Below are 25,423 nucleotides of genomic sequence, written 5' to 3' on the forward strand. Positions count from 1 at the left end.
CCCCGCCCGCCCCCCCCGCGCTCCTTATAGGCGCACGCCGGGCGGGTGCGGGTTCGGGTCGCTGGTTGTGTGTGCGGGTGCTGGCGGGGCTGCGCGGCAGCGGCTGGCGGTGAGCGGGGCCGGGCACGGCAGCTGGGCGCGGGCAGGCAGGCAGGCAGGCAGGCAGGCAGTTGGGGGAGGCGGACGGCTGGGCCTCGGGTTCCCTCTCGGTTGGGCGCACGGGAGACCGCAGGTTGTCATGGCCGCTTTCGGGTCTTGGCGGGCTCCCGCCTCTCTTCCCCATTGGCCGCGCCGGCGAGCGGGGAGGGACGTTTCGGGCACGGCTGGCGGGAGCGGGAGGGCGCCGTCCCCTTCCCCTCCCCCCGCCATCTTGAGAGAGTGTGTGACACCGTTCCCGTGGAAGGGCTTAAGGGGGCTGTGGTCCGTGGTGGCGTCTGCGGTGGGCTGGTGTGGCGGCACGAGGTGTCCCCCTCAGGGCTTCGCGTGCCCAGCGCGCTCGCAGCTCGTGTCGGGGGGGGGGGGGGGGGCGTGAGGGGCGCCGGGGGAGCCTAACGACCACGCGATTCGTGGCAGGGGTCTTAATGCTGTCAGAGAAATGGTTAAACTGAAATTGTATCATTTTGTAACTAGTGTCCCTGAGCTTTAGTTGCGGGCGGGTGTTACTAATATTTTGCTTTTTTTTTAGTGATCCTATGAATTTCAAAATGACACAGAAAATGAATGCAGCAAAATCATCAGGATCTTTGCAGGTATAGGTTTTAAAGTCTTGAAGCTGGAATATGGGAGCAGATAAGGGATAAAAAATAGAAGATGAAATTTACGAAGAATATCTGAAATGCTGCGATTGCTTTATTCAGAGGCTTGCACTCAGTTCTCTGGGAAACGTTCCATCTGTCTGTTTTATATCCACTGAGGGAATGCAAAGGGATCTGTTGCAGTGTGCTTCTACCAGGGTTCTGTCCTCCTGGCTTGAGTAACCTCTTGGCAGGCAATATGGCTTGGAGCACTGTCCTGCTTGGCCATATGTGCTTATGTCTACTTTTGGTTTTTTCTTGCTGCTCAGCAAGTCCTTTTTACTTTGACACTGAGCTTGCTGTCTCTCCCATGTGGTATTTTTTTAGGTGCTGGCTACCTACCTTGGTTAAGTCTGTTTTGACTTGAGCATGTTTTAACCGAAGTGTTTGTGCAGGCTGTTCTTTTTCTGAAGTCACCCTTATGAGCTATAATTGCCTTAGAATTGGTGGAAATGCTGAAAGGATTTAGGCTCTTAAGAGGTGACTGATAAGTTACTAAAGCTTATAACCTATTCCAGTCTTACTACAAGACACTTCTGTTGAACTTTTTAACATAGACTGTAATGTGAGTTGTACAAATACCATACAAAATAAGAGGTTAGTAGTCCTTTGTCATGATGGATAGAGTGATTGTAATGAAAATTTCTGATATTAATGAAAACTGCCAATTGATGTCTGACTGGTATACGTAGTAATCTTGTCTTATAGTGACTCTAGGGTATAAGTTCCTTAGTGTGTATTTCTGCACTTCTAAGGGGTTAACTTGGGTATTGGTCAATAATTTCTTGGCAGAGTATACTTAACTTTGACTTCCAATAGCAGCAAGCAGTGTCTGACACACGGTGTGATTCTTGTTCCCACAGCATTTAGTGTTTGTCTTGTAGTTCAACAGTAGTATAATTGGTGGCAGAAACTACCGTGGGAAAGGTGAATTGTCATGTGAAGTACAGTGTGAATCAGTAACTTTCTCACGCTGGTATGGCATTGTATTCTGGCTATTCTTGCTTGGTTGTCTGCCATTGTTTGCTGTCCCATGGTGGCAGCTTAACCAACCCAATCAGAACACTTTAATGCAGGAAATGGGTATTTATGCATGACAGGAAAGGTGATAAACATACTGTTCATACAAAACAATAGCCTGTCTGCATCGATGCAAGGAAGCTTTAGACCCACTTTAATGGATAATCAAAGCAATACATTAGTTCAGTGAACACCAGTTGAGGGTGTGTTCACAGGTAGCAAAAACTTCAGGTACTGCTTGAAGTGATGTGTGTGACTTCACCACATAAACTTGCAATTGCAGTCACTTGTCTCTTGTCCCTCAATGTCTAATTGAAGTTGTCAAATACAACTTTGAGAACTTCGGCTGAAGTTCATGTGTCACAGCACTGTAAATGGTCTTGAAGTCTGGTCAGAATATTTCTGCTATAAGACCTGTTCAAATTCCTATTTGAAAGGTAAGGGTTTCCTGAGAGGTGGGGACTGAGCATAGCTTAATGTGATTAAGATCAGTCTTTGCTACAAGTAACTAGATGCACTTTACATAAACCTTAACATAGGCTAAAGTACCATCTTTTTCCCTTGGAAGGGTGAACCATGGGTTACCTTAATGGAAATGTAACTAATTCCTAAGATTCGGTTTATGTAGACTAGCAACTGTGTGAAGCCATATTTGTCTTTCTAGAAGTACCTCACAGACACAGCATGCAGTGCTGCCCCGAGACGGACTCTTAAAATGATTCAGCCTTCAGCAACAGGTTGCCTGGTGGGCAGATGTAATGAGGTATGAGTTCAAAGATAACCTATAGCTGTGTAGTTATTTCTACTCATAGCAAAATGCTTTTGAGCTTTTAACTGAAAACTAATATACTTGAAAAAACATGCAAGCTGCTTATTAGCATGATACAAGCTTACTTTTTTAGTAATATTAAAAAATAGCAATTTCAGAGTACTTCAGGAAATGTTAAATTTTTTTTGTTAAACCTGTGGGTATCAAAGATGATGTCTAAATTGGAACTCTAAGGTGAAGAAAGTGGGGCTCGTAATGACTGACTTGCAGTCATGAGTGGGCACATTTACAAGTTTGTATTTTTAAAAAAGCTGAAATGTTGCTCTGAAGTTAAACCTGCCTGTGTTTTATGCAGAAGAAATCTTCAGTCAAAAGGAAACTCTGGAATAACAAGTTTACCTCAAAGGCTTGTAAAGCTGAGGTGTCTGTGGACAAAGAGCAAGACAATGAGAATATGAATAATGACATTCAAGCTGTAGATCTCATGATAAAAGGTATGTGGCGATTTCTGAAATATTTTCTTGCACTTAAAATGCTATGCTCCCATTGGAATATAACTTGAAACATGGTTTTGTCAGTTAGGTAAGGGCTTTCTTTTTTTTTTAGTGGCTAGCGGGCATTAATGATACGTAATTCTCTGTAGCATATGAGAATGAGTTCATGGTAACCAGTAGCTGAGGACCATTGTGTGTAACAGTGTTAAAGTCTTCTTACTTTGGCTTGGCTGCCAATGCTTGAACAGCTTCTTGAAGACTGCCTGTATAGCCATTAATACAGTGTAGGATCACTGTTTTCTGTAAGCTTATGTCTCTAGCTGTAAATTTATAACTGATTCCTGGGAAAACTATATGGAGAGTGTTTCTCACAGTTCACAGAACACTTCTATACAAGTTAGATAGCTTAAGGTGATCTCAAGAATTCAGTCTTGGCACAGACTTACTGTAGCTTCATACTTCAGGAAGTCCTTCATCTCAGTATTGGAAAGAAGTGGCTGAAGAAAGGAGGAAGGCTCTGTATGAAGTGCTTCAAGAAAATGAAAAGGTAGCTAGTGAAAGATAATTTCTTTATCACTGGCTATTGTCTTCCTGTTTTAACATTTTGTCATTTGAACTTAGCTGCACAAAGAAATCGAACAGAAAGATGGTGAAATTGCTCGCCTGAAAGAAGAAAACGAGGAGTTAATGTCCCTTGCTGAACATGTGCATTACATGACCAACATGATTGAGGTACTTAAAGGAATTTTGAGCTAATGTTGGAAAAAGGGAGAAATCAGCAAAAATTTATTTAATGAATTCTGTTTTGTGTATGTACAACTCTTCATTTTAAAATTACTATCTTTACCTGTTTCCTGTGGAATTACCCTAATTTAGAGGCATAAAGCCCCTTCTAGGGGATGAGTTTTTCCTACCTTGGAGCCCACAGGAGTAATGAAAAGGTACTAAGAGCAATGTTTCCTGAAGAGGAGTTTGAACCTATTGTCTTAATAGGCTTTGCATGATAGGAATGGTGACAAGGGAAGGAAGGGTTCATTTTCACTTTCCTGAGATGACTTAAATTCACATGCCTAATAGTCTGTGTGAGGCTGCTGGCTAAATGAAGTGTTTGTGTCCTTTATGTCCCTGTTTCAAGTTTAGGTCCTCAAAGTGGAGCAGTGAAAGGGAGGGGGGAGGCACCTGTGCTCTTTAAAGTCAGGGTTTCACTGAGGAACTGCCAATTTTGTGACCCAAAAATGGGTAATACATGGTCTGTAGGGTTCATAAACTTGTAAATTTCGAAACAGCTTCCTCTTAGAATTCCTTGGGGGCAGGTAGTTCTGCCACTGATTCCATGACTTCTCCACCAGGAGTAGATTGTAACAGCCTCTGAAGCTGTAATAAATACATAGTTGTAGAACCTTGATACTAAAACTATAAGTTGGTTTTGTAGGGATTGAGCTCTGAACTGGGATATGGAACTGTGTATCTGGCAAATACTTTGATTCCCTGACTAGTCTGGGGAAGTGGAAACAAAATGGAAGATTACTGCAAGCAACTTGGAGTTAATTTTCAGTTAGTGCAATTATTTAGATCAATCTGGAAAGACTCCACTAATTTGCCACACTTGAAACATTTTGGTATTCAGGGAGTGCTGCTTTTGAGTCATAAAGCCACAGGCAGAAATTAAATGTCTTTAAGAACTTAGAGAACTAGTGTAGTTGGAAACTTTTCCACAGTTCCTCGTTAAGTTCACTTATGTAAGCTGCTCACTTCTGAGGCTTTTAATGAGCCTTAAGTGATACGTCAAACAACCAGAAGCCTCAAAAGCAGCCTCTGACAGTCCGGCTTTTCTTCCTCAGATCAGGTTAGGTGAGGAACTTTTATCAAGTGTTAGAAAATGGTGCATCTTCTTGTTCATCTAGATCTAATGTAGCTTCACTATCTCTGATTAAAAATAATGAACTTAATTGTTGTATAGTAATCTTTATAAAATTAAACCTATATAGTATTATAGTAATATTTAACTTGGGAAGTGGTTTCCCATATTTTAGGTTGCCTAAGACAAAACATGTCCTACTGAAGGACCCAAGGAAGACTTAACAGTCAACAAAGCAGATGTGCTCTGTGAGTTAGAGATAGCAATTTCAGTTGAACTTGTCTTAAGATTTTTTGAGGAATGTTTTCATTATCTTCATTTGGCAACTGTTTATATAGTTTTCTTAATTCAGTATGCACTGTCTTATTTCACTGGTTAAGTAGAAAAAGTCTTAAAGTTCACTGTCTCCTGTTTCATTCTAGAGGCTAACTGGGCAAGCACCTGACAATTTTGAGATGATGCAGAGTCTGGCTATAGAGGAGTCCAAAAAAGAAAATGAAGAGCTTAACTGTGAACTTGATGCAGAGAGCAACTCTGAAGAAGGGCCATCACAAGTATCAGGTGGCTTAAGGGGGAGTATGTCAGTTCTTGCTTTAAAGGAAGGAAATAATTTGCAGCTGGAATGACAAATAGGATTATGTGGTTTTTAATTGCAGGCTTCCTTTTGAAAGGATATACTGAAACTTCTCAGGCATAGAAACTTGTGGAAGCATTGCATTACAGGTGTTGGTTTTTAACTGGAGTTACGTAGCAGTGGGAGTATCTGGATACTGTGTAGAAAACTTACTACAGGCTGCATTTAGTTGCTTGTATAAATGCAAATACTGTGTATTTCAAACAGTTGTGTAAATATCTTATCAGTTGGTCTGATATGATACATGAAAATTGATAAATAAATCTTTGCCATACCAAAACTGCCTCATAATGGTGTGGGGAATGGCTAGTTTTAGATTTAAGAAAATTTTGGCTACTGTAGATAGAAGCTTTCAGTGTTTTTAGGGAGTACCTGGGCAGATTTAACTCCTTAAATTTGCAGAATTTTTGAACAGTGTGGTTTTAGTGGATAGGGAAAGCAAAATAAAGCTTGTGTGCTCTTGGTGAGGCTTCAGAAAATCAAGAAAGGGTAATTAGTCAAGATCTTGTCAAAGTTTAGTTAGATCTATGCTTTTTAGGCTTGTTTAATTGCCTCTGTCTTTTAAAGGGAGCATTTTCAAGATGTACAGATGAGAGCTGAAGTAGAAAGTGTTAGACAGTATCTTTTAGAAATACATTTATTGGCTTATAAAGAAAAGGTGGGGTGTTCTTGCTCCAAATAACAGCAGCCTACACCTACTTCGGAGCTATTCAGAAAGGAAACTCTAAGTTTTCAAAGTACTGCACTGGTATACCAAGAAATGAGGCACCTTTTTAGCAAGGTAGTAATGTTCTGAAGGGTTTACAGGGATAAAAAGCATTCTTTAAAACTTTGAGCACCTGTTCTGACATAGGGGGCAGGGCAGGAGGAGTGCTTGCAGTTAAAGGCACTGAGGTAGAAGGGGAAAGCAAGTCGAATACAGGATTTCCAGTCCTGAGTGAACTTTGCAATTGTTCTGCAAGTAACAAGGCCTTCCAAGGATAGGCTTTAAAAGATGGTGGCTGGCTGTTGCAATAGCTTGTGAAGAGCTTGAAGTTGAGTGGCTTTCAGGAGGCAGATACTGAGAGGGGTTTTGGTCTATGGATCTATTGGGCCTTGCCAAAACAGGCATTTCAGGGTATACATGAACATATCTGTGGAGCTATTGATTTGGCACCTTTAAGATTCCTTCCATATCTTAACTCTCTTCCTGTGGGTCTGAGTAAGTTAATAGATGTTTCACAACTGGTTTCAGTTGTTGGTACTTGGGGAAACTTAGAACCATTGCAGGAGGTAATACTCCTTCTGTCTTGTTATTTCACCTTGAATTTGGGAAGCACAGGTGAAGCATTATGCTTTCCTGGGGGCTTTGTAAACAAGGATTATAGCTTCCAGTTTGTGCTCTAGAGGGTGTCTAGATTCAATTCTTTCCATCACAGTGCAGAACTAGTGACAAAGGTGTGTCCTTTAATGTTGATATGTTAAAAAATAAACTGGGTAACTGCTTTGTAGAGTAACCTTGGCTTTCTGTTCAGAAGAAATAGATAATACTGTCAAGTGACTTAAAAGTGCACTGCATCAAGACTGTTATAAAAAATTAAATTTTGTTTATTTACTACTATCGGAGAACTATGATAAGAAAATTGCTTAGAATCTGAGATAGAAGACATCGTAGTTACTCATAGTTAAGTAATTTTTCAGAAGTGGCTTTTTTCTAAACATAAGGAATATTTTGCATTTGTAGAGGCTGTAGAAGGGAAGAAAGCTGCTGCATAATTAGGTGGCCAGGTAGGCTGATCCAACTGGGGCAGCAAGTGCAACTTCTCCATGGTTTTGCCTCCTGCTCTGAACTGCTGTAATACAGGTGCTGCAGTTAGAATAAAACTGCCAGGAAGTAACAAATCCTGAATTTTTATGCATTACTTGCATCTGGCTTTTCCTTAATCTCACCAAGATGGTAAAGAATGCTTATAAGATTTAAATCTTGTGCTTTTTCTTGATTTTTATTTAAATAAAGACAAGATGCTTCCTTGAGTAGCTGGATCCTGTGTATGTATACAGAATAAATCATGTAAGTTCCTTCATGGAGGCAGATTGGGTATATTGTAACAGAACAACTTTTTATCAAGGCATATGCCACTTGGGTGCATGTATACATGCTACTGAACTGTTCAAACCAAGGCTACTATGGTTTTATTTCTTAGTTCATTAGCAGAGAGAATAGTTCATTATATAAATGCTTGAAAAAACATACTGCAGGAGAAGACCAGAAGTGAGAGTTGAATTGTGGCAGTGCACGTTGTGGGTTTTATACCTGTATCTCCATCACATATGTATTGGTCCTTGATCAAACAATCTCCCTACACCTTCTTAGAAATATTAATGCATGAAAGTGTCAGAATTTTTATGATGTGGCATTAATTATTTAAAAATCTTCTAAAGAGTTCAAGTTTCAGTTACTGTCCTGGAAATTCCTGAGTTCTTTTAAAAATGTGCATGTACTAGAACTATGTTACATAGTAAGTCTAGAAACTTTGTATGCATGTGTGAAAGGCCTGTCAAATGTGTAGAAATTGTACACATTTGTGTAATTAGTTCTTTTACAACCATCTGACCTTTTAATTTTGTTTAATAAGAGGAAACTCATTTACCACTGAAACACAGCTATATAACAGCTGAAATTCAACATAGCTAAAGACAAAGGAATTTCATATCCAGCTAAATTACAGAAAGCGTTCTGTCTAGCAGAATAAAATTATCAGTTCTGGAACCTAACTGCAGAATATGATTCTTTCCAAGAAGTCATAAATGCTTTTGTGTACCAAGTTGACCAGCATGCTGACTCCCTTTTGTTGCAGAGGCTATGGCCACAGTGTCATCTTTCACTGAAGTATCCAAAGGCTTCTCAGAAGTGGGATGCATCTGCTGTGTCATAGCACTTCTCCCATAATTGTCCTGAGAGGACACATTTTACAGACATGTAAGACTGAGGTGTGGAGAGACAGGCCATTTGCAGGTGTCAGATGTTTCAAGGAGGAGCAGCTGTGCAGGGATGAGCAGAGGCAAGCAAACTGGGGTGTGTGTATGGTTTGTGGGAGGAAGAACTTTTAATCTGTTTAATAAAAATAGCAATTTAGTGTAAACACCTATTGTATTTAAGACAATGTGTGAAGTGAATTAGGCCATAATAACTACTTGGCTGGGCGATGAAACTGGCTTGGTGTTTGGCATAGTGTTGCTTACATGGGGGACCTACAGTGTTGTCATGTGTTGCAGCCTGTGCATAAGTAATGAAGTTGGTCATGGATTCTTGCAAGGAAGTGTGATGCATGATCATTTACTTTTTTCCTTAAGGGCTATCTGAGGTTATTTTCTTTTCAGAACTGGATTTGAGATTTTGAGCAGGAAGTTTGCAAATCTGCCAAGGCCATGTGTTTCCTGTGCTGTTGTTTTTGAGACTGAATTGCATTATCATTGTTTTCTTCAGAAAATGTTCATTGTGTATAGTTCATTTCTGTTTCTATTCCTGTAATAACAGAGTAGTTCAGCAAATGATAATGGTGTTCTGAGAAACTTTAATTTGCTGCTGCTTTGTTGATCTGCCAACAACTGCCTGTAATGAAATGTGATCGGCAGTGTTCAAGGTCAGACCCTTGGGTGTAAGGATACCTCTGTCACAGCGTTGGGGGCACGGCAGCTGTTTGAAGGCAGGTGCTGTGCATCCTTTAATCAGGATAATTCCATTGCAAATCAGCAAAGCAGGGGTTTGTACTTAGTATGACTGCCAGACTGTATATCTTGACTCTTAATTTTGAATGCTTAGTCAGGAATTATCTGTATATAACAGACTGCAGTATAGGGTAAAGCTACAGTATATACCTTTTCTGAAGGTGTGCTGGGTACAGGAGGAATCTTAACGATAGCGTGACACTCTGGGCAGCCTAACTTAAGCTGCTACTGTAGCTAGAGTAGTATAGAGGTGCTATGGGTTTCCATCAATGAGGCAGAATGCAGGGAGACAATAACAGCAATGGTGAGGTTAGCGAAAACCACTATAGCTCATGAAAAGCATGAGGTAAAAGCCACCAACAAAACCAGCAGGCAAACCCCTTTCCCCAGCATGCTTTTCCTGGTGAGGTCCCCATCTTTCAGTCTGTACTTCTGAGTTATTTTGGTACAAGAACTTTTTCCTAATATGCTTTTCTGGGGTGACCCAGACATTTAAATTGGTTTGAGTCAACCTGCTACAGCTGTATGGAAAGTTTGTAATAACTGCCTGCTGGTTTCTTTGCTAGTTGGTAAGTGTCCATCCTGTTACATTCACTTCTATGCATCTGGTTTTTCCTATTCCACAAAGCAGAGCTCTTGCATTAATGTGGTAGGAAAGCAAATAAAAACATGTAAGTTATGAGACAAATACATGGTTTGTTCCTTTTTATTTGCCTTCTGGTTTTGGAAGCTTTAAGGTTTGTAACTTTTTCAAGGGTTTGTTGCCCTGAGGGCATAAAGTTATGGAATTTTGTTTGTTTTTTTCTTAAAGTGATTTTTTAATATATTGTCATGAATCATGTTAGAATTTGATTCTTTGTTTTATTTAGTTGTCTAAACCAGTTTTAATGCTCAAAGTGAAATTTAGCCTTTATACATCTATATCCCAGGTTCCAGCTTGTCTGTCTCAGATACCACAACAGGAACCAAATTTGGTCTAACCATTCCCACTAAAATTCCTGTGAATTTCCTCACTGACTTTACTGAGAGCCGGATTTGCTTCTTTCTGGTTTGTATGAGCTGTATACATGGTTTCTAATGGTTATAATGGTGTAACAGATCAGCTTTAGATTAATAGACTTCTCAAAGGGTAGATTTAAACTACAATGAGATGAAAGTAGGTATAAGCTCTGCTTGGCATGGCACCTGTATATGTGAGCAGCCCCTTTGCTGTGCTTGATAGGCAGTTCTGTGTTCCCCAGGTCTGCCCCATGAGCCTGAGTGTTTGTGAGAGGAGTGTGTTCTGTTTGGGAAGAGTCTGTGTTCATAGAAGGGAAGAAGTAATCAGTGAATGTTTGGTAGCAGTCCCAGAGCCTCTTCAGCATATATTCTGCTACTTCTTGTGGAGCCTTTTTTGACAAATTTCTTGAATGATGCACAAAGCTGGTTTGCTCTGAACTTAAACTAGGAGTGGCTAGAAATGTAGGGTACTAGTGCTTGCCTGAAAGTAAACTCATCTCACTTGTTCCTAAGTGACAGTTGAGAATGTAGCACCTACAACCCAATGACGACATAGCTTTTGCTTTAACAAAATCATGTTCAGTGCTGTGATACGCAAATTATAAGCGAGCTTTCGACAGATAGGTTCTACCTGCAATACATACTGACAGATGTGGGAATACAAGAATATTCTCTCTTCAAAAATAAGCCTCTTGCTGATGCTCTGGGATGGAAGCAAGTGCCTGCACACATGCATTGAAGGAACACAGAGCACAGTCCTCCCCTTGCTTCCAAAGCAGCATTGTAGTTTAAAGCTGGCTTTTTTTAAAATGTGCTTTGGTTCACCTCACAGATGTACAACGAAGAACAGTTGTTTTCACTATAGTTTCATCCTTTCTCTACTTTTTGTACTTTTGTGGTTTGTGTGTTTAGGTTGCTAGAATGTTTTGCTGCTTACTACCACCACCACCCCACCCTTAGCCAGCAGAAAGATGAAAATGCATAAGTTGTGCCTTTTGAAACACAAACTAGTATTGCACAATTTCTCCCCCTGCACAAGAAGTGGCAGGTTTCTGTCTGCCTTCAGGCAGCAGTCCTTGCTACATGTATTGTTCACTTGCTCTAATTTAGATGTTTTTGGAAGATATTAAAGTAATGTTCTTCTAGATCTTCACAAAGTTGATCTGGTATGAAACACAAATTATTTCTATGCTGTAAGAAATCTAGCAGATGATTTCATATAATTTAGCTAAACTGTTTGAGATTGTCCTATAGTCTTGTCCAGGTGACCAGGCTTGAAAAGGCAAATATTCCCTACAAGCTTTTCTCCTTAATATGTTTAAACAACTGTTACAGTTTGCCCGAAATCCAGCTGCAAGTAGTGGCTGTAAGAGCCACCTATGATACTGGGAGCTGATTGCATGTGAAGATTGTATGAGCCTCACAGTAGAGAGGCTGCTGGTAAAAAGTGACTATACATATGGACTGATGTGCTTGGTAATTAAAAAATAATCTTTATTATAACTTAAATGTGATAGGAAATATGGTGAGTACAAATGCCACAAAACTAAAAGCAAAAAAAAGCAGAAGTCAGTACAAAAGGGACACCGTGGAAGAGTTCAGCTGATGGGATAGGTGTGGTATAAAAAACATAATGTGGTTTCACCTTCTGCAAAAAGTGTCTATATCCCTTAGTAAACAAGTAAGCATTTTGAACTGTACAAAATGTACTTTAATTAAAGGAAGAATATATATATTTATAAATATACAGATATGTACATTGTTGTAACATTCACAGTAAAAAAAAAAAAACCAAAACAACGTTCCCTGCCTGCCAGTGTGTTTGGCGCACAAGGCTTCCTTTTGATGTGAATTGTTTGCAATCTTTTCTATGTAGTCTATGCAAATTTGGGTACTTGAGTTGACATCTAAATAGCATTTCATGCATAATGAACACAGTACAGGAACACTCTTCTGTTAAACTATTCACCTCCACTGTTAACTTAAGGCTCATAATCAACAGTTTGAAGCACTGGCTGTCTTTCATCCCTGCAGTGAGCTGGGGGGGGGGGGGCGGGCAATGCATTCACTTCACCCTCTGTTTATTACTGCCTCTGAGGTCCACTTTAGTTTTAGTTCTTTATATTGAAAACATCTATAGAAGCTATGATCCACTAATTAGTCTATGAAATTCAATCCTGCCTACAACATATAGGACCACATGGCTTGGGGGGCTCATGCAATTAGTTGTATTCACTTCTGGGAGTAAATAAATGCACTTTACCTTTTCATTTAGTTTTCAGAAACCTATGTGATTGTTTGATCCCACTCACAAATCTCTAAATTAATGATGGCTCATTGCTGGAGGGCAAGAGAAAGGAAATAAAAGACCAGTGGAGGCATTTAGTATGAGTCACCAAAGTGACACCTCCTAGGGTTTACATCATGCTGTTTCTGGAGGCAAAACTTGAAGAAACTTGCTCTATATTTCATTACTTAGACAAAGCTGAGAAAGCTGAGTGGTGTTCCCTGCTGTTGGACTGTTGCTGGGGTCATGGCATAGCAGCAGATGCTTAGCAAAAGCTTCTTTGCAGTCCTGTTCAGGTGACCTCCTACTTGTCCTTGTTAGATATATCACGTGTCTCAAGCTTTCATGACAACATCAAGGAAGTAAATGTAATAGTAAAATATATGAAGATGCCAAATCCTAAAAACTCGCAGAAGTTTGTTGAGGCTGAATAACTGCAATTATGTTATTTGTTATGAATCAGGAAAGTTTTGCTCCTTAGCATCCAACTGTTCCATCATGAGCTGCAAAGAGGAGCCAATAGGAACCCTTAAGCTGGATTTTAGATTTTGCTTTTCTTTAAGAAGTCTGTAAATTGCTACATTTTGGGACATTCTCATAGAATTCTTCAAAGTCTTTCTTCTGCTCTCCACAGTGAAGTGCAGCTCCATCCTACCTTAGTGCCTGTTAAATGTAGGCAGTTTTTTTTCCACCTAAAAAGCTGTGGCAGTTTCAGTTCCACGGCGGCTTCCAACTTTAGCAAACTCCCGGGGAAATTTGTCCAGCTGTTCATATGCCAGCCTCCCATCTTCACCTGAATGCAAAATGTTAAAGCATGATACCATGTTTTATCATTGCCTTACAACATTTAAACTACTGGATTCTCTGCTGTTAGAAAGTACTGATCTGCCAGTAAGTTCTTCCCCTTCTTAAAATTCATCTTGTTGAAGGCAACTTCAGAAATCACTTGTAAAATTTAAGCATGCTTTGAATGTTCAAATTCTTATTTTTTTTAAATTTTCTCGTGTAATTTGCTGGTTTTATCTAGAGCAAGAGAGAAGCAGACACAGCTTGTATGATTAGATGGCAGTATCTGTACACTTGTCTTACTAAGTGACGTATGGGGCTTGCCCAGGTCTGAGCTGCAGCTGTGATACACTTGAGGCAGATGACATTTATCCACTGCTACTTTGGACAATATGAAGTTTACCCACATCTCGCATCCTGGCATTTTAAAGTGAGTCTGCCTACATCTTTGCTTATATATCTCTGGAAAAGAGGAAGCAGTATATTTGCTAAATTTAACTATTTGTGTTTTAAACCATTTTGTCTTAGGTACACTGTCATCTGTATGCCCCTGAAGACGGCATTGAGCTTAGTGTGTTGAATTGGCCGTTAGGAACCAAAATGGTCTCTGTGTGTCATCTAGAAGAATGGTAGTACAATCTCCCACAGTTTTCAAAAGTGTCCCTGGGCCAGTTGTTTTATAAGCTGAGTGATAGCACATCCAGCAGCAGAGTGAATTCCTGCCCAACTGGTGAATGAAAGCATGCTTGACGAGTTTGCGTAACTAAAGTCACAGATTGACACACACCCATGGAGTAAAAATTCATGCTTAGTCTAAAGGCCAGAAAAACAAAATTTTTCTGTGCTACTGAAGCACTGGTGCCCTGAAACTGTGCAGCTGGACTTGCAGTCACATGGTGCTATGCAGCTAGATTACAGGTTAGTGAACAGGGTATCTGTCGTCTCGAGGACAAATGAGGGTCAATGCAAGGTGCCCTGAGGTACTCTGCAAAGGAGGACTTGCAGGCTAGCGTTTATCCAAATAAGCATATAAAGATAATTTAGGTTAAATGAACACTTGGCAGTGCTAATGGCACTTAAGTGTGACTTACGGGATTACAGGGGTGATAGGAGGGGACCCTCAAGAGGATGATAGATGAGATACAACAGGCAGTGTGCCAGCCCTGCCTCATCAAGGCTGCTTGGTTCTCAAATTCATTACAAGTTATTTCTGTTTGTCAACTTCTTCTTTGCTATTTTTCCTTTTCTACTTCCCCCTCCAGACTCATACAATTAGATTTCTCTCTTTTTGGCTCATTTTCATGATCTTCAAATGGAAAGATTTTTAAGAATATATATTTTCTTACTTGTTCGAGTTTCTAGTTAAAATTTCGTGTCAGTTTAGGGTCACATGTTTGTATAACTCAGGTGTCTTAACATGCTGCTCTGTTAAAGAAGAAAATAAAATACTAAAATGCTCTAAACCAGGTAACTCACCAAGGGAGAGCAGGGTTTCGGATGCCACTTTTCTGATCTCTTCGTTGTCGGATTGGCAGAGTGTGACCAGCATTTTAATACTCTCAGTAGCCTGGGAAGTGCACAAAGAACCACATTAGCACTGCACAGGACGCTGTGGTTTTATTTCACAACCTTGCATAGAAACGGTGACCATCCTCTGCGCTGCCCTTCCTACTCCAAGGGAAGGGCCTTGCTGGAGACACAAGGAATGGGATTCCCCTGAGGGGGAGCATCTAGGAGGATGTGTATTTTCTGCTGTCAGTGTGGATCCTTTCTAAATTTCCTACCCTATGTGCTACATGCATAGATCTGTCTGACCTTCTGGTCAGACTGCTGCTTCTGACTGTAGGCTGGGTGATTGATGAGCCACGGAACGAGGCCATAGGAGTGCCAGGGTCGGTACGGCGGGGAGATGAACAAGAGACAGGCTTCAAGGGAATGGATTTCATACTGAGTGTGTCAAAGCTGGTAGGTCTGAGGAAGCTGTTCCCACCCATAGCTGTGCCTGCCAGGGGCACGTTGGCTGGCCAGCCCTGTTACTTTACTGCAGGCTCCTCACTGACACCTGCGCTCGCCAGCATTTCCACATTTTTGCCTTGCTTCTGCTATTTTGGGAAGAAAGCAGGGAAGAATCCTGATCTCTGCTACAGAAATGTCAGGCCTTTGGGGAATGCAGCTGTCATAGTGTCTCTGGCAGGCTATTTAACATGACAAGAAGAGAGATGAGTGAAAGGAAGGGCAGGCATTGCCCTGGCATGACACCTGGGAGAGGCACTGAGCAACGGTCAGTATTTGGATGAGCCCTGTCTATGCGCGGGGCACAGGTCTGGTCTGCGATGCTCTGAATGAGGGCTTAGCTGCCAGAGCCATTACACCTCACCGTCTGGTCTTCAGTGTGGTTGCTCGTGCGTGACTCAGGGCAAGTCTGCATCGGGTGCATGCTGATGACTACAGCTCAAATGCTTGTGAGTGACGGGACCACAGCAACAGAGCTTCGTTGCGATCTGCAAAACCCCTCAGAGATGTACAGTAGGACCTTGTGCAGCTGACATGATGTGGGTAAGACTGCCATTGGGTTAGCTCATCCACAGTCACCTATCCATTGTAGCATTCCCATCTCTCAAATAGTATCTTCCAGAAAGGCTTCAGCTTTTATGTGAAGATCCCAAATGATGATATGTCCCCTCAGTAGTTTTTTTCCCCAGCAATCTCCTTTGTCACTATTCAAGATATGTTGGAGCCACAGTGCTCAAGTTGAATGTCTCTGGCTCCAGTTCCCACAGCTGGTTCCCAGTTGGCCTTTTCCTGAGAGATGAAAAACCCCACCGTGCCCCACATGCAGCAGAGCTGTAATGCCCCTCACTGTTTCCTCTCAGGGATGCCTGCTAGCATCTCATTTAAGGGAAAAGTTTTTTCATATTTAAACAATATTGAATTATGTATTGTAAGTATCAGGCTGGAACGAAGTCACATATTAGAGCTGTCTTCTCTAGGGGACCATTTTGAGGGACAAACAGTCCATCTGCGGTGGGTCTGTCTCACAGAACACATTTTGTGCCCCAGTGTCCCATGTCAGTCAGGCTGGGGTGGCTGCTGCTTCCCATGGCTTTATACAGCCAAAACAAAAGTGCATTTTTCCTTCCTGTCATGGAACAGAATGCAGCAACAGTACGAGATGCTAGCTGAAGCTGTAGTGCCCAGATGCAACAGCTATTTATCACAAAACGAGCTGTGACCTGCCTTCCTCTTTCTCTTCTACTTCTGCAGGCCACATGCATTACAGCTAATTTTATCTGGGGAAAGGATTTTTTTTCCCCCTCTCAGTCAGTACTCTATGGATGAACATTTTTTTTTCTGAGATGTGGAAGGAAGTCTCCTAAAGTCAGTATGAGAGGGAGGAAAAGGTGATATGCAAAAGATAAACTTTGTTGTCATTGCAGAGCTCACTTGTTTTTGCAATGAAGCTTCTAAACTGTTCCCAGACAACATGGTATCTGTAAAAGGATGCACTGCAGCGATGCAAAACAAAAACACTACTGATGCTGCTATTGCGATTTCTACTTTCTTGTTTGTACCTATCAGATGTCCTTTCTTTAAAGCAAAGTGCAACAGTGAGTTCCTCTTACCTTGAGGTATCGTAAAGCCAAGCAAGCTGCTTTCTGCAGCTGGAGGTTGGGCTGGGTTAGTGCTTCACAGTAATAAATCAAGGCCTGAAAACAGATAGAATAATGGTGAAAATGTCTGTGCCTGTGTGGAGCAGAAGGGTGGAGCGTGGAAGCACTGCTACCCTACTAAAGGGAGAGGGATTGCAGCCCACCTCCCTGACAGTGAGCGTGTGGAGTGGAGAGGCAGAGCCCTGCTGCAGGTAACACGGTGGGATAATTCCCGGCAGCAGATCCAGACCCGGCTACTCATTATATCTTAGTAGTCTCGGGCCAGCTTGTGGTGAGGTGCAATCTGGCACCCTTGAGGGCCTTTCCGCATAAATCGCCAAAGAGCTATAAATGGGCCTTGGAGTCTGAATAGCTGCAGAGCTGACCCTTGAGGTGGTCTCTCTAATGTAGTAGCTACATTAGGGAGTAACAGATAGTAATGAGCAGGCTGGGGTGGACCCCAGGGGGACTGCAGGTAACTATTACAAGGTTAGCGTGAGGTGCTAGACCAGTATACTGCTTGGCCCTAGAAATTAGTAGCTGCTGTTGAGCAAACAAAACCAGTGCAAGCGGCAAATCTCAGAGGCACTTGGCTGTGCAATGAACTCGTCTGCAGCACACGGCTGCATAACGCCCTTGTACACAGCACCCCGTGGCCCTTCCTGCAGGCAGCGAGCCAGGTGTCAGCTACCCACGCCTCTTCCAGGAGGTTATATTTTCCCTGAGATGCTGCCTCCATGAAGCTGGGGATCGAGAAGGATGGTATGAGATACCAAGAGGCTGCAAGCATGGAAGATGAGGTAGAAGGGCAAACAAAGAGGAGACTGGTTTGACAGGGAAGAAGGGAAGAGCAGCAAAGAGTGAGCTCCTTTTTCTCCTCCCTCTGCCTTCCTTCCGCTTCTCTTGCTCTTCCAACTGCCTTTTCTTTTGCTCTCTCCTGAGAGGGATAGTAGGGAAAAGTCTGCCATGAAAGGGTAGGAGCCGACCCCTAATTTCTTCTTACTCCGCCTCTCCCTTCTCTTTCATTTCTGTTTTTAAGCTGGCTCTGCTCGTTGCCTTTGGTATCTGTGACAGACTAAAATCTTAGATCTCACAGTTGAGCTGTGTTTGCCCAAGGCAGTCCATCCCCTCCAGAAGTGGTGGGAGGTCCCCTAGATCCCAGCCTCCTTTGGGAAAAAAATAAAGATCTCAGAGGTACGTCTGTGCCTGTCAGTGATGCTGGGGACTGCTGACTTGAAGCCTTGGACCGAAGCCAAGTCTGAGACAGGCCAGCAGAAATGCTGAAGTGTGGAAGATAGCTGGAGAGCACAGCACTCAGGGAGTATTTGCAGAGTTTTGGTTAGTACCTCTTTAGTGTAATGACAGGTAGAAGCAGACGGGCAAAATGACAGAAACAGACCTGTATATTTGCAGAAAAATTAGACAGGGAGTCCCTCTGGATCAGTTTCAATCAAGCTTGGAGTATACACGTAGATCTTCGAGACACAGGCAGAAAAAAGTCATGACAATACAGGTCTCTTAAGCGATGGGTGATTTTCTGCCGCTTACCTTCTCCCTGAAGTGCCTGTTCTCTGTGGTAGCTGTCAGAAGTGATGCCACAGTCTCACTGACTTCGTTTTTATTTTCATTGAGAAGCAAAGCCAAAGCTCTCAAAACTTCTTGCTGTGGCGGAAGGTTATTGGAGTTTATTTTGGCCACATTTTGCTGCAGTTTTCCATCTTTCACTGACTGCAGCACCTGAACTACAGAGGCTAGAAGTGTGAGAGAAAGGTCCTGGTTACTTCGTTTATCCTCTCAATATTTCAAATTGCTCCCTTCCCCACTAGCAATCCTCGATTTATACTATACGCACAAAGGGCATAAAAAAGTCCCCATCTCAGCAATTGCAACATTGCAGTGTGCCTGCACAGGGAATTCTCTGGGCTTTAAGCTGGGCCAATTTCTCAGATGTTCTTCCAAAGGAGGAGATGAGTAGATGGGCTAGGTGGACACTGCAACACTTACGCCTACCCAGAGCTAAGGGCCTGCTTGTCAAATCTTCGCTTTCTGCTGGAAGATGTAAATCCTCCCCATAACAAGTGAAACCCAATATCCTTGTCAGTGTATTGACTTCCAGAGCATCTTTGTGAGAATGTTTCCCAGTCTGACAGATGTCTGCCACCAAGAGCTGGGGCTCATATGTTTCAGAGGTGGTCTGAAAAGCCTTTTTCTTTCCAGGTTTCAGAGCAAAAGCTCCACAGTATGCCCAAATAAAAATGAAAACTAGGCAAGGTTCTTCAGACTGAGTGTCAAATAGAGACGAAAACTTGGCTTGCCAGGGATTGCAGTCTAGCATGTTCTGCGGAGCATTTGCTTCTCTCTTTAGTTCTCGGTGGCAGAGCCTGCCAGACACTGAGGTGCTGTGATCCCTTGGCTACTGAGACTTGCTCAGCACTTCAGAAGGTCTCTCCGTACAGGATGGTGAAAGACCGGAACGTCATCCAAGCTACCACACAGAAAACTTCCCAGACCTTGGGCCCAGCCCACCACCATCAGCCATCTCCTAAAAAGTAACTCTTTCAACAGAGATTTTTCACATTTGAACATGGAAATAGAAATGACTGAGGGTTTATCTGCATCAGCTCTTTTCCCTTGATATGTTCAGGCGCATTCAGACTTAGTATCCAAGGTACTTCTTTGTCTCCTTCACCACCTTCTTTTGTAAAATCAGCCTGAATTGTAAAATTCAGAAGGTCTCTCCATACAGGATGGTGAAAGACCTGGACTGTTTTGTGCTGAGCTCAGAAGGACACTGATGTACTCCCCTGTTAGCCATCAGAATTAATATACCCTACCTTCTTTTGCGAGCTGCAGCAAATAGCTTCCAAGGTCATTAACACTGTGGCTGGCAAAATAGTTGTAATACTGAAAGACGGTAATGATCTCGGAGGACATGCTGGAGTAGAGGACAGGCTCCGTCCGGTCCAAGATCTGAGACACCAGGATCCTGAAGACTGCAGGCAGCCACAGACAAAGGGATGCATTAGTGAGAGCAAAAGCTGCTGGCAAAATACCACAGCGCACTTCAAAGCCAGATACTTCCCAAAGGTTCTAACCTCACCTGCGGTTAGGTTAGAAGCTCCACAGACTTTCTCCCTGTCTAGCTTTCATCACCAGAAGATATCTTTGTAAGGATGAACCTCTGCCAGTTTACGGACGGCTAGTGCAGCTTCCTATCTGATCAATACAGCACCCTTTCTACCCAAATGAATCACTAAACACATATCCACATGCACTGCCAGTTGCATCTCTGTGATGCCACTGAAGCAGGGAAGATGCGCACAGAGACAGGATTTCGCTGTGCTTGGTCTTATGTTCCTGCGTGAGCGTGTGGCACTGGAAGGCTGGTCTGAGGCACTGTCTGTGAGAGCTGAGGCAGGGAGCAGGAAGGAGAACACTGCCTTGGGTAGGCATCTGCAGTGCAGGTGCCCACGCCTGACCGAGTCACCCTGCGTCCCTGTTCTGTCCTAGGGAGAGCTAGTCTGCATACCTGGAGTTTGAAGTGTGGTACATCCCACTCCAAACGGGAACCTATGTTCACATAGACTCACTCGAATGTATATGAATTTCATCCCCGTGCACTGTCCTGGGGCACGGACAATATACAGACGCATAAAATTAAGTGTGAGGATTCCTACTTCACTGAATCACTTAGAAACCTGTATTTGGGAATAGACTTACTTTCCAGTTAGCTCATAAACCTTAAAACAGTATTTTCTTTTCTTCTCACCTCACCTTTTTCTCCTATTCTAATGTGATTATTGGGCCAAATCTGTTTCAAGAGTTGTAGCATTAGTTTTCAAATGAGATCTTGGAGCTGTGGCCAAACAGACCTCCAAGGGGTTGGAAAACAAAGCAATGAAGATTGAGTAAAGCCCAGTACACAACCTTTCTCCATTTTGATGACTGACACAATTTTTTAGCAGCAGTTGGTACCTGTTTCTGCAAGCCCTGGACACTCCTCATTCACAGTGGTGGCAAAATTGATATCCAACTGCTTCATCATCTTGTCTGCAGACGTGTGATACACTCCTGAAGGGCCAGTACACTTCATCCAGAAAGCCAGCAGCGACAGCTTTTTGTGGAACTCTGGAATTGCTGGAGAAGACAGAAGGAACGATGAAACAAAACCGTGCTGGAAGCATCAACTTCCAGAAGAGAAAAGATGGTAAATGGAGGAAATCTCAGTCCAGCCCACTGATGGACATTAGCTGTTTGGTGGGTCGCCCTGTGCCATTACCTTCACAGAGCATGATCATGTGCTTACCCCAAGTTTGTAACATGTTTTTTCTGTTTCCTGTGGTAGGATGTGAGAAAATTTGCTCCTGATCCAGTTCTGGGCACTGATGCCTCATCCTTTTAAATATCATAAAATAATATGAGAATACTGCAAATGATCTGCATAAGACTGGTCCCTGTCCTAGCACTGCTGTGTGGCCTTGGGTGAGTCACTCAATTTTGCCTCAGTTTTCTGATAAACAAAGTAAATACACCATGTTGTATTTACCTGTCCTGCCAGAGTGCTCACGAGGGTGAGCACCTACATGTTTGTCAAACTCTTCCAAGGTATTAAAATAGATGATACAACTAGAAAAATAACTAAATAATTCTCTATAGAGATGGCTAAAAATAAAACAGATAAAAGTGTTTGAGGAGTTGTATTATGCCTCTGATAGTATAAGGCAGATCCTGCCTTTCCTCAGGAAGGAGAGGCGGAGGAAGAATTCGGCTCTTCAGAGGTGGCAGCATCCCCACCTCAACACAGCAATGACCTCTGTCCACCTTCTACACATCAAGCGGGATAAGAAGTCCTTTCTCTTCTCACCTGCTTGTTTCTGGATACCAGCACTGAAGACAGAGTGAGCCCCCTGAGCTGCTGTGGTGACTGTTACACCTGCCCGTAACAGAGTCGCACCTCCTGCAGCGGTGGTGAGCTCTGCACAGTGATTATCTCTGCAGGCACGCATGCCCAAACAAACCCTTTCCAGAAGAAACCCCCCCTAACTTGTCTCTTACCATCAGTAAGGGAGGTGATGTTTCCCAAGTTCTCAGTGCTGATCTCCACAATGTTCTCCATCACGAGGATCTGCCTGGACAGCTTATCCAGGAGGTCTCTTGTCACGAATGGTGTTTTACTGGAGAATACAATTTGCTGGTGAAGACAAATGGGAAGAGAGTCATTGAACAAAAAAAACCCTCAGAAGTAAACAAAAAGCTCCAAAGCACCTGGTACCTGAAGTGCTATGGCAAATTCATTGCCTAATACCATGGGATCTCCTTAACTTCAAAAGTTTCTTGTCTCTGAGATATGTTATGGTCCTGGTTGATATGCATCGTTGCTAAATCTTTAACATCTACATCCAGATCCAGACACTTGAGTATCCAACTGGCCATTTGCATAAATAATTTCTGATTTACACACTCTGCAAAGCTAAAGGAATCCATCATCATAAGCCTTAAAGCCAGAAAAGAATATTAGTCACATAACATGGGCTGTGGACTTTCAGGATATACCTGCCTGGAGGCAGACCACAGGTCTCTCCTTCTCCACTACATTTCAGCTCTGATCAGCTGCTTGGGTGCCTTTATTAATTTGGTGCTTTTGCTAATATTCCCTAATATTTGCTAATACTCCCAGCTGCTGACATCTGTATTTTTTTCAGCAGTCCATGTAATATTGTTCATAGAAAATCTACTCCGTGTGTGGACATAGTGTGAGCTCGCATCCTCCAACTGCATATTTACCGTGTGCTCTTGTACTTAAACCAAAACCCTCCCCTTTTCTCATACTTGTGAGTCAGCAGCGTGTCCAGCTTAGTGCTAAGTGTGCTGGAATCAGGATTACTCTGTATTGCTTCAGTGGGCCTCTGGGAAAATAAAGCTAATTATATCTAAGATGGAAGAGTCAAGTAATTGTAAAGAGTAAGCTGCGGTATATTTTGATTCGTCAGGAAAACCCTGATGCCCTTGCTTGTTGGAGCAGCTTGCTGGAGGTTTAAAATCACATTTGCTGTGCTTGGGCTCTGAAAAAAAAACCTCTAAAAGGTTTTACTAGTTAGTTGTGAGCAGGAACAGACAACTTTGTTGTCCCGGGGGGCTGCCATGTGCTGCCTTTGCTGTGTCTGTTGCAGACGATCTCTCCACCTCATGTGCAGAAATTCATTTCTGGTCTTGAGCATCACAGCGTTGTCTGGGGCTTGGTGAAACAGTGAGGCCACGGGCTTCTGTTTTAGCTCTGAAGACATGGGCTGCCTTAACCAGGGACCTCCCGGCAAAGCCAGTGGACATGTGTAACGCAGAGCAGGGGCTGCCCCTGTCACTGCCGTGCTGCTCGTTGGTCCTGCTGGGCAGCACCTGCAAAGTGCCCCATAGTTTCCATGTCAGGTCTGCTCTGAGATGGGCCAAGACAAATGATGGAAGCTTTCCTGGTTGAGGGTGAAAGAGGTCACCTTCCTACCCCAGCATAGTGGCAGTCCCAGGAGTAGTGCTGACCTTACCAGCCCACTTGTACCCCACAGTGCAGGTACACTAGTGCTTGCAGGAAAAATATTAAAATACATGCCCCAAATGAGCTGGCCCTAGTACCTGAATGAGCTGTGTGCAATACTGCAAGTGCTTAACTATGGTTATATCGAGGCTGTCATTCCCTGTGGTCAGGGGCAGAGGGCTGCCGGCCACGCTGGTGCCCACGCCTGTGTCCTCAGTGAGAGCTTCGCTCAGGTGGCCTCTGGCTTCTGGGTGCTCTGTCCTGTAGCTGGGGAGGAGGGATGAGGGAGGTCAGTGCAGGGCTGGCAGCTGCCACAGCAGACACACAACACACTCTCACTCAGGGCGACGAGCAACGAGCATGGCAGAAGAGCTGAAAGCAGCCAGAAACCTCGCAATGAACACATCATATCGCAACGGAGCAGCGCTGCCCTGGCTGGGCACGGGAAGGCTGTGCCCACCGAGGGGGCAGCTCTCTGTCCCCTGGCTGGTTTGCCTTGAGCGATGCAATGTTCTCAACAGCAAGCTTTTTTAACCTGGAGTTACTGTCACTCGGTGGTGACAGTTTTCTCCCGTCTTGGTGACTCATCTCCCCAGTCGCTCCGGATTAAGCACCATTACAATTTGTGCCACCCCAAGCACCGAGCTGCTAAGAACAGCTCTGTGCTTTCCACATCCTCCTGCTGCCAAATTTAATCCTCATTGCAGAAGGAAAGGAAAACCACTGCTGGAGTAAGAGACATGATGTTTTCATATGCTGTTTTAGGCACGATGTGTACAGCTTGCTTTGCCAATTGTTTCCGTAAAAGCATAAAGCTATTCTTGCTGTGTTTTAAACCATTATTTCCAATGTTGTCCTGTACAAATGGTTCTCCTTGTGTTTAAATGCAAAGCCCGAGGTCAGTCCCCAGAAAACAAGCACATTTGGCTGCAAGTTCGGAAGTTTCAACACTTGCAATCTTTACACTGAGTCACACACACATCTAAAAATGGAAGCAGGAATCAACACCGTCTAGGGATAAGCCAGAGGGCAGAAATACAAATATTAACTTCTACTTTAACTTAAAAGATTTTAGTTGCTTTGTAAGTTAGCTTATAACTAACTTAAATTTTTGCTGCTTAACTCAAATTTATGCTAAAGTGCCTGGTTAAAGCCAGATCCTTAAAATAACACAGACTGAACCGAGCTCAGAGTGCCAGTTTAGCAAGCAACACAATTTTTCAAGTTTTTCTTCCCACCAAGTGTTATTCTGGGAAGAGGATATGCAGTGAGATGATGGGAACGGCATGGTGGTTACTTGTTTGCACTCAAAATTATCTTACACAGGCCATGATAAGCTGCAAGAAGTATAGCTGCCTGGCTGTAAAGCGTGGGGTGCAAGGCAACCATGTTCTGTTCTTTTTTGCCAGCTCTAGTGCTGCTTAGGTTCCTGCTGGGCATCGTGTCAGCTCCGAGTACCCAAAGGTGCTTTTAGGATCTAATGATTGAAACACAGCATCTTAAAGTCACACAACAATGGCAGACCACAGCACAAACACCACAGCTTTTTTTTTTCTCTTTTTTTTTTTTTCTTTCTCTTTTTTTTTTTTTTTTTCTCAGAAAGAGCAGAAGTGATGAAAGAAGGGCAGGTAACACGCAGGGCCATGAACAGAATACCAGTCATCACTCTTACATTCCAAAGGAAACCTACACCATGCTGCTTAAATCTGGCCCTGTGTTATTGTTACTGACAAGCTTAATCCACTGCAAAGACTCATTCGGCTAGAGAGAAAAGACAAAGGGAGGGGGGAAAAACCACAGAGGAATTAGTAATTACATCCAAGGAAAGCCAGGTCCAAACCTATGTCAAGGAAGAGGCTCTGCCAGTATTGATGTCAGCTCAATTTAATTTACCCTTC

The 25,423-nt window shown here is 43.0% G+C and overlaps 2 protein-coding genes across 9 annotated transcripts in view; one reads left to right on the forward strand and one right to left on the reverse strand.

The window, feature by feature from the left end:
• Positions 1 to 9,967, forward strand: GMNN (geminin DNA replication inhibitor). 4 transcript variants are annotated; one of them, XM_055706189.1, is made up of 7 exons: positions 1 to 109; positions 686 to 749; positions 2,479 to 2,577; positions 2,939 to 3,077; positions 3,542 to 3,624; positions 3,699 to 3,809; positions 5,358 to 9,967. In XM_055706189.1, exons 2-7 carry the CDS (start codon positions 693 to 695, stop codon positions 5,559 to 5,561), a joined length of 693 nt encoding a protein of 230 aa, XP_055562164.1. In that variant the 5' UTR covers positions 1 to 109; positions 686 to 692; the 3' UTR covers positions 5,562 to 9,967. The 4 variants fall into 4 exon arrangements, with proteins under 4 accessions (XP_055562164.1, XP_055562163.1, XP_055562162.1 ...); XM_055706188.1 differs by lacking the exon at positions 1 to 109 and adding an exon at positions 217 to 378; XM_055706187.1 differs by lacking the exon at positions 1 to 109 and adding an exon at positions 389 to 420.
• Positions 9,968 to 11,746: 1,779 nt separating this feature from the next.
• RIPOR2 (RHO family interacting cell polarization regulator 2) overlaps positions 11,747 to 25,423 on the reverse strand; it is a 70,302-nt gene continuing 56,625 nt past the window's right edge. For 3 of the 5 annotated variants that reach the window (XM_055706185.1, XM_055706180.1, XM_005431979.4), the window contains 8 exons: positions 23,624 to 23,792; positions 22,055 to 22,190; positions 20,975 to 21,136; positions 19,834 to 19,992; positions 18,548 to 18,750; positions 16,973 to 17,056; positions 14,826 to 14,916; positions 11,747 to 13,356 (listed from right to left, as the gene is read on the reverse strand). In XM_055706185.1, the coding sequence (XP_055562160.1) occupies positions 13,256 to 13,356; positions 14,826 to 14,916; positions 16,973 to 17,056; positions 18,548 to 18,750; positions 19,834 to 19,992; positions 20,975 to 21,136; positions 22,055 to 22,190; positions 23,624 to 23,792 (1,105 nt within the window). In that variant the 3' untranslated portion in view covers positions 11,747 to 13,255. The other 2 variants (XM_055706181.1, XM_055706182.1) reach the window with 2 other exon arrangements.

Source organism: Falco cherrug, chromosome 3 (genome assembly GCF_023634085.1).
Source record: "Falco cherrug isolate bFalChe1 chromosome 3, bFalChe1.pri, whole genome shotgun sequence".
In the NCBI taxonomy this organism is placed as follows: Eukaryota; Metazoa; Chordata; class Aves; order Falconiformes; family Falconidae; genus Falco; species Falco cherrug.

What these genes read in the sequence shown, in the direction of transcription:
- GMNN (XM_055706188.1), top strand. Translation starts at nt 239, where the DNA reads ATGGCCGCTTTCGGGTCTTGGCGGGCTCCCGCCTCTCTTCCCCATTGG. An exon ending in AATCATCAGGATCTTTGCAG is followed by an intron (nt 750 to 2,478) that starts GTATAGGTTTTA and finishes TTGTCTTTCTAG; the next exon opens with AAGTACCTCACAGACACAGC. An exon ending in TGTAGATCTCATGATAAAAG is followed by an intron (nt 3,078 to 3,541) that starts GTATGTGGCGAT and finishes TTCATACTTCAG; the next exon opens with GAAGTCCTTCATCTCAGTAT.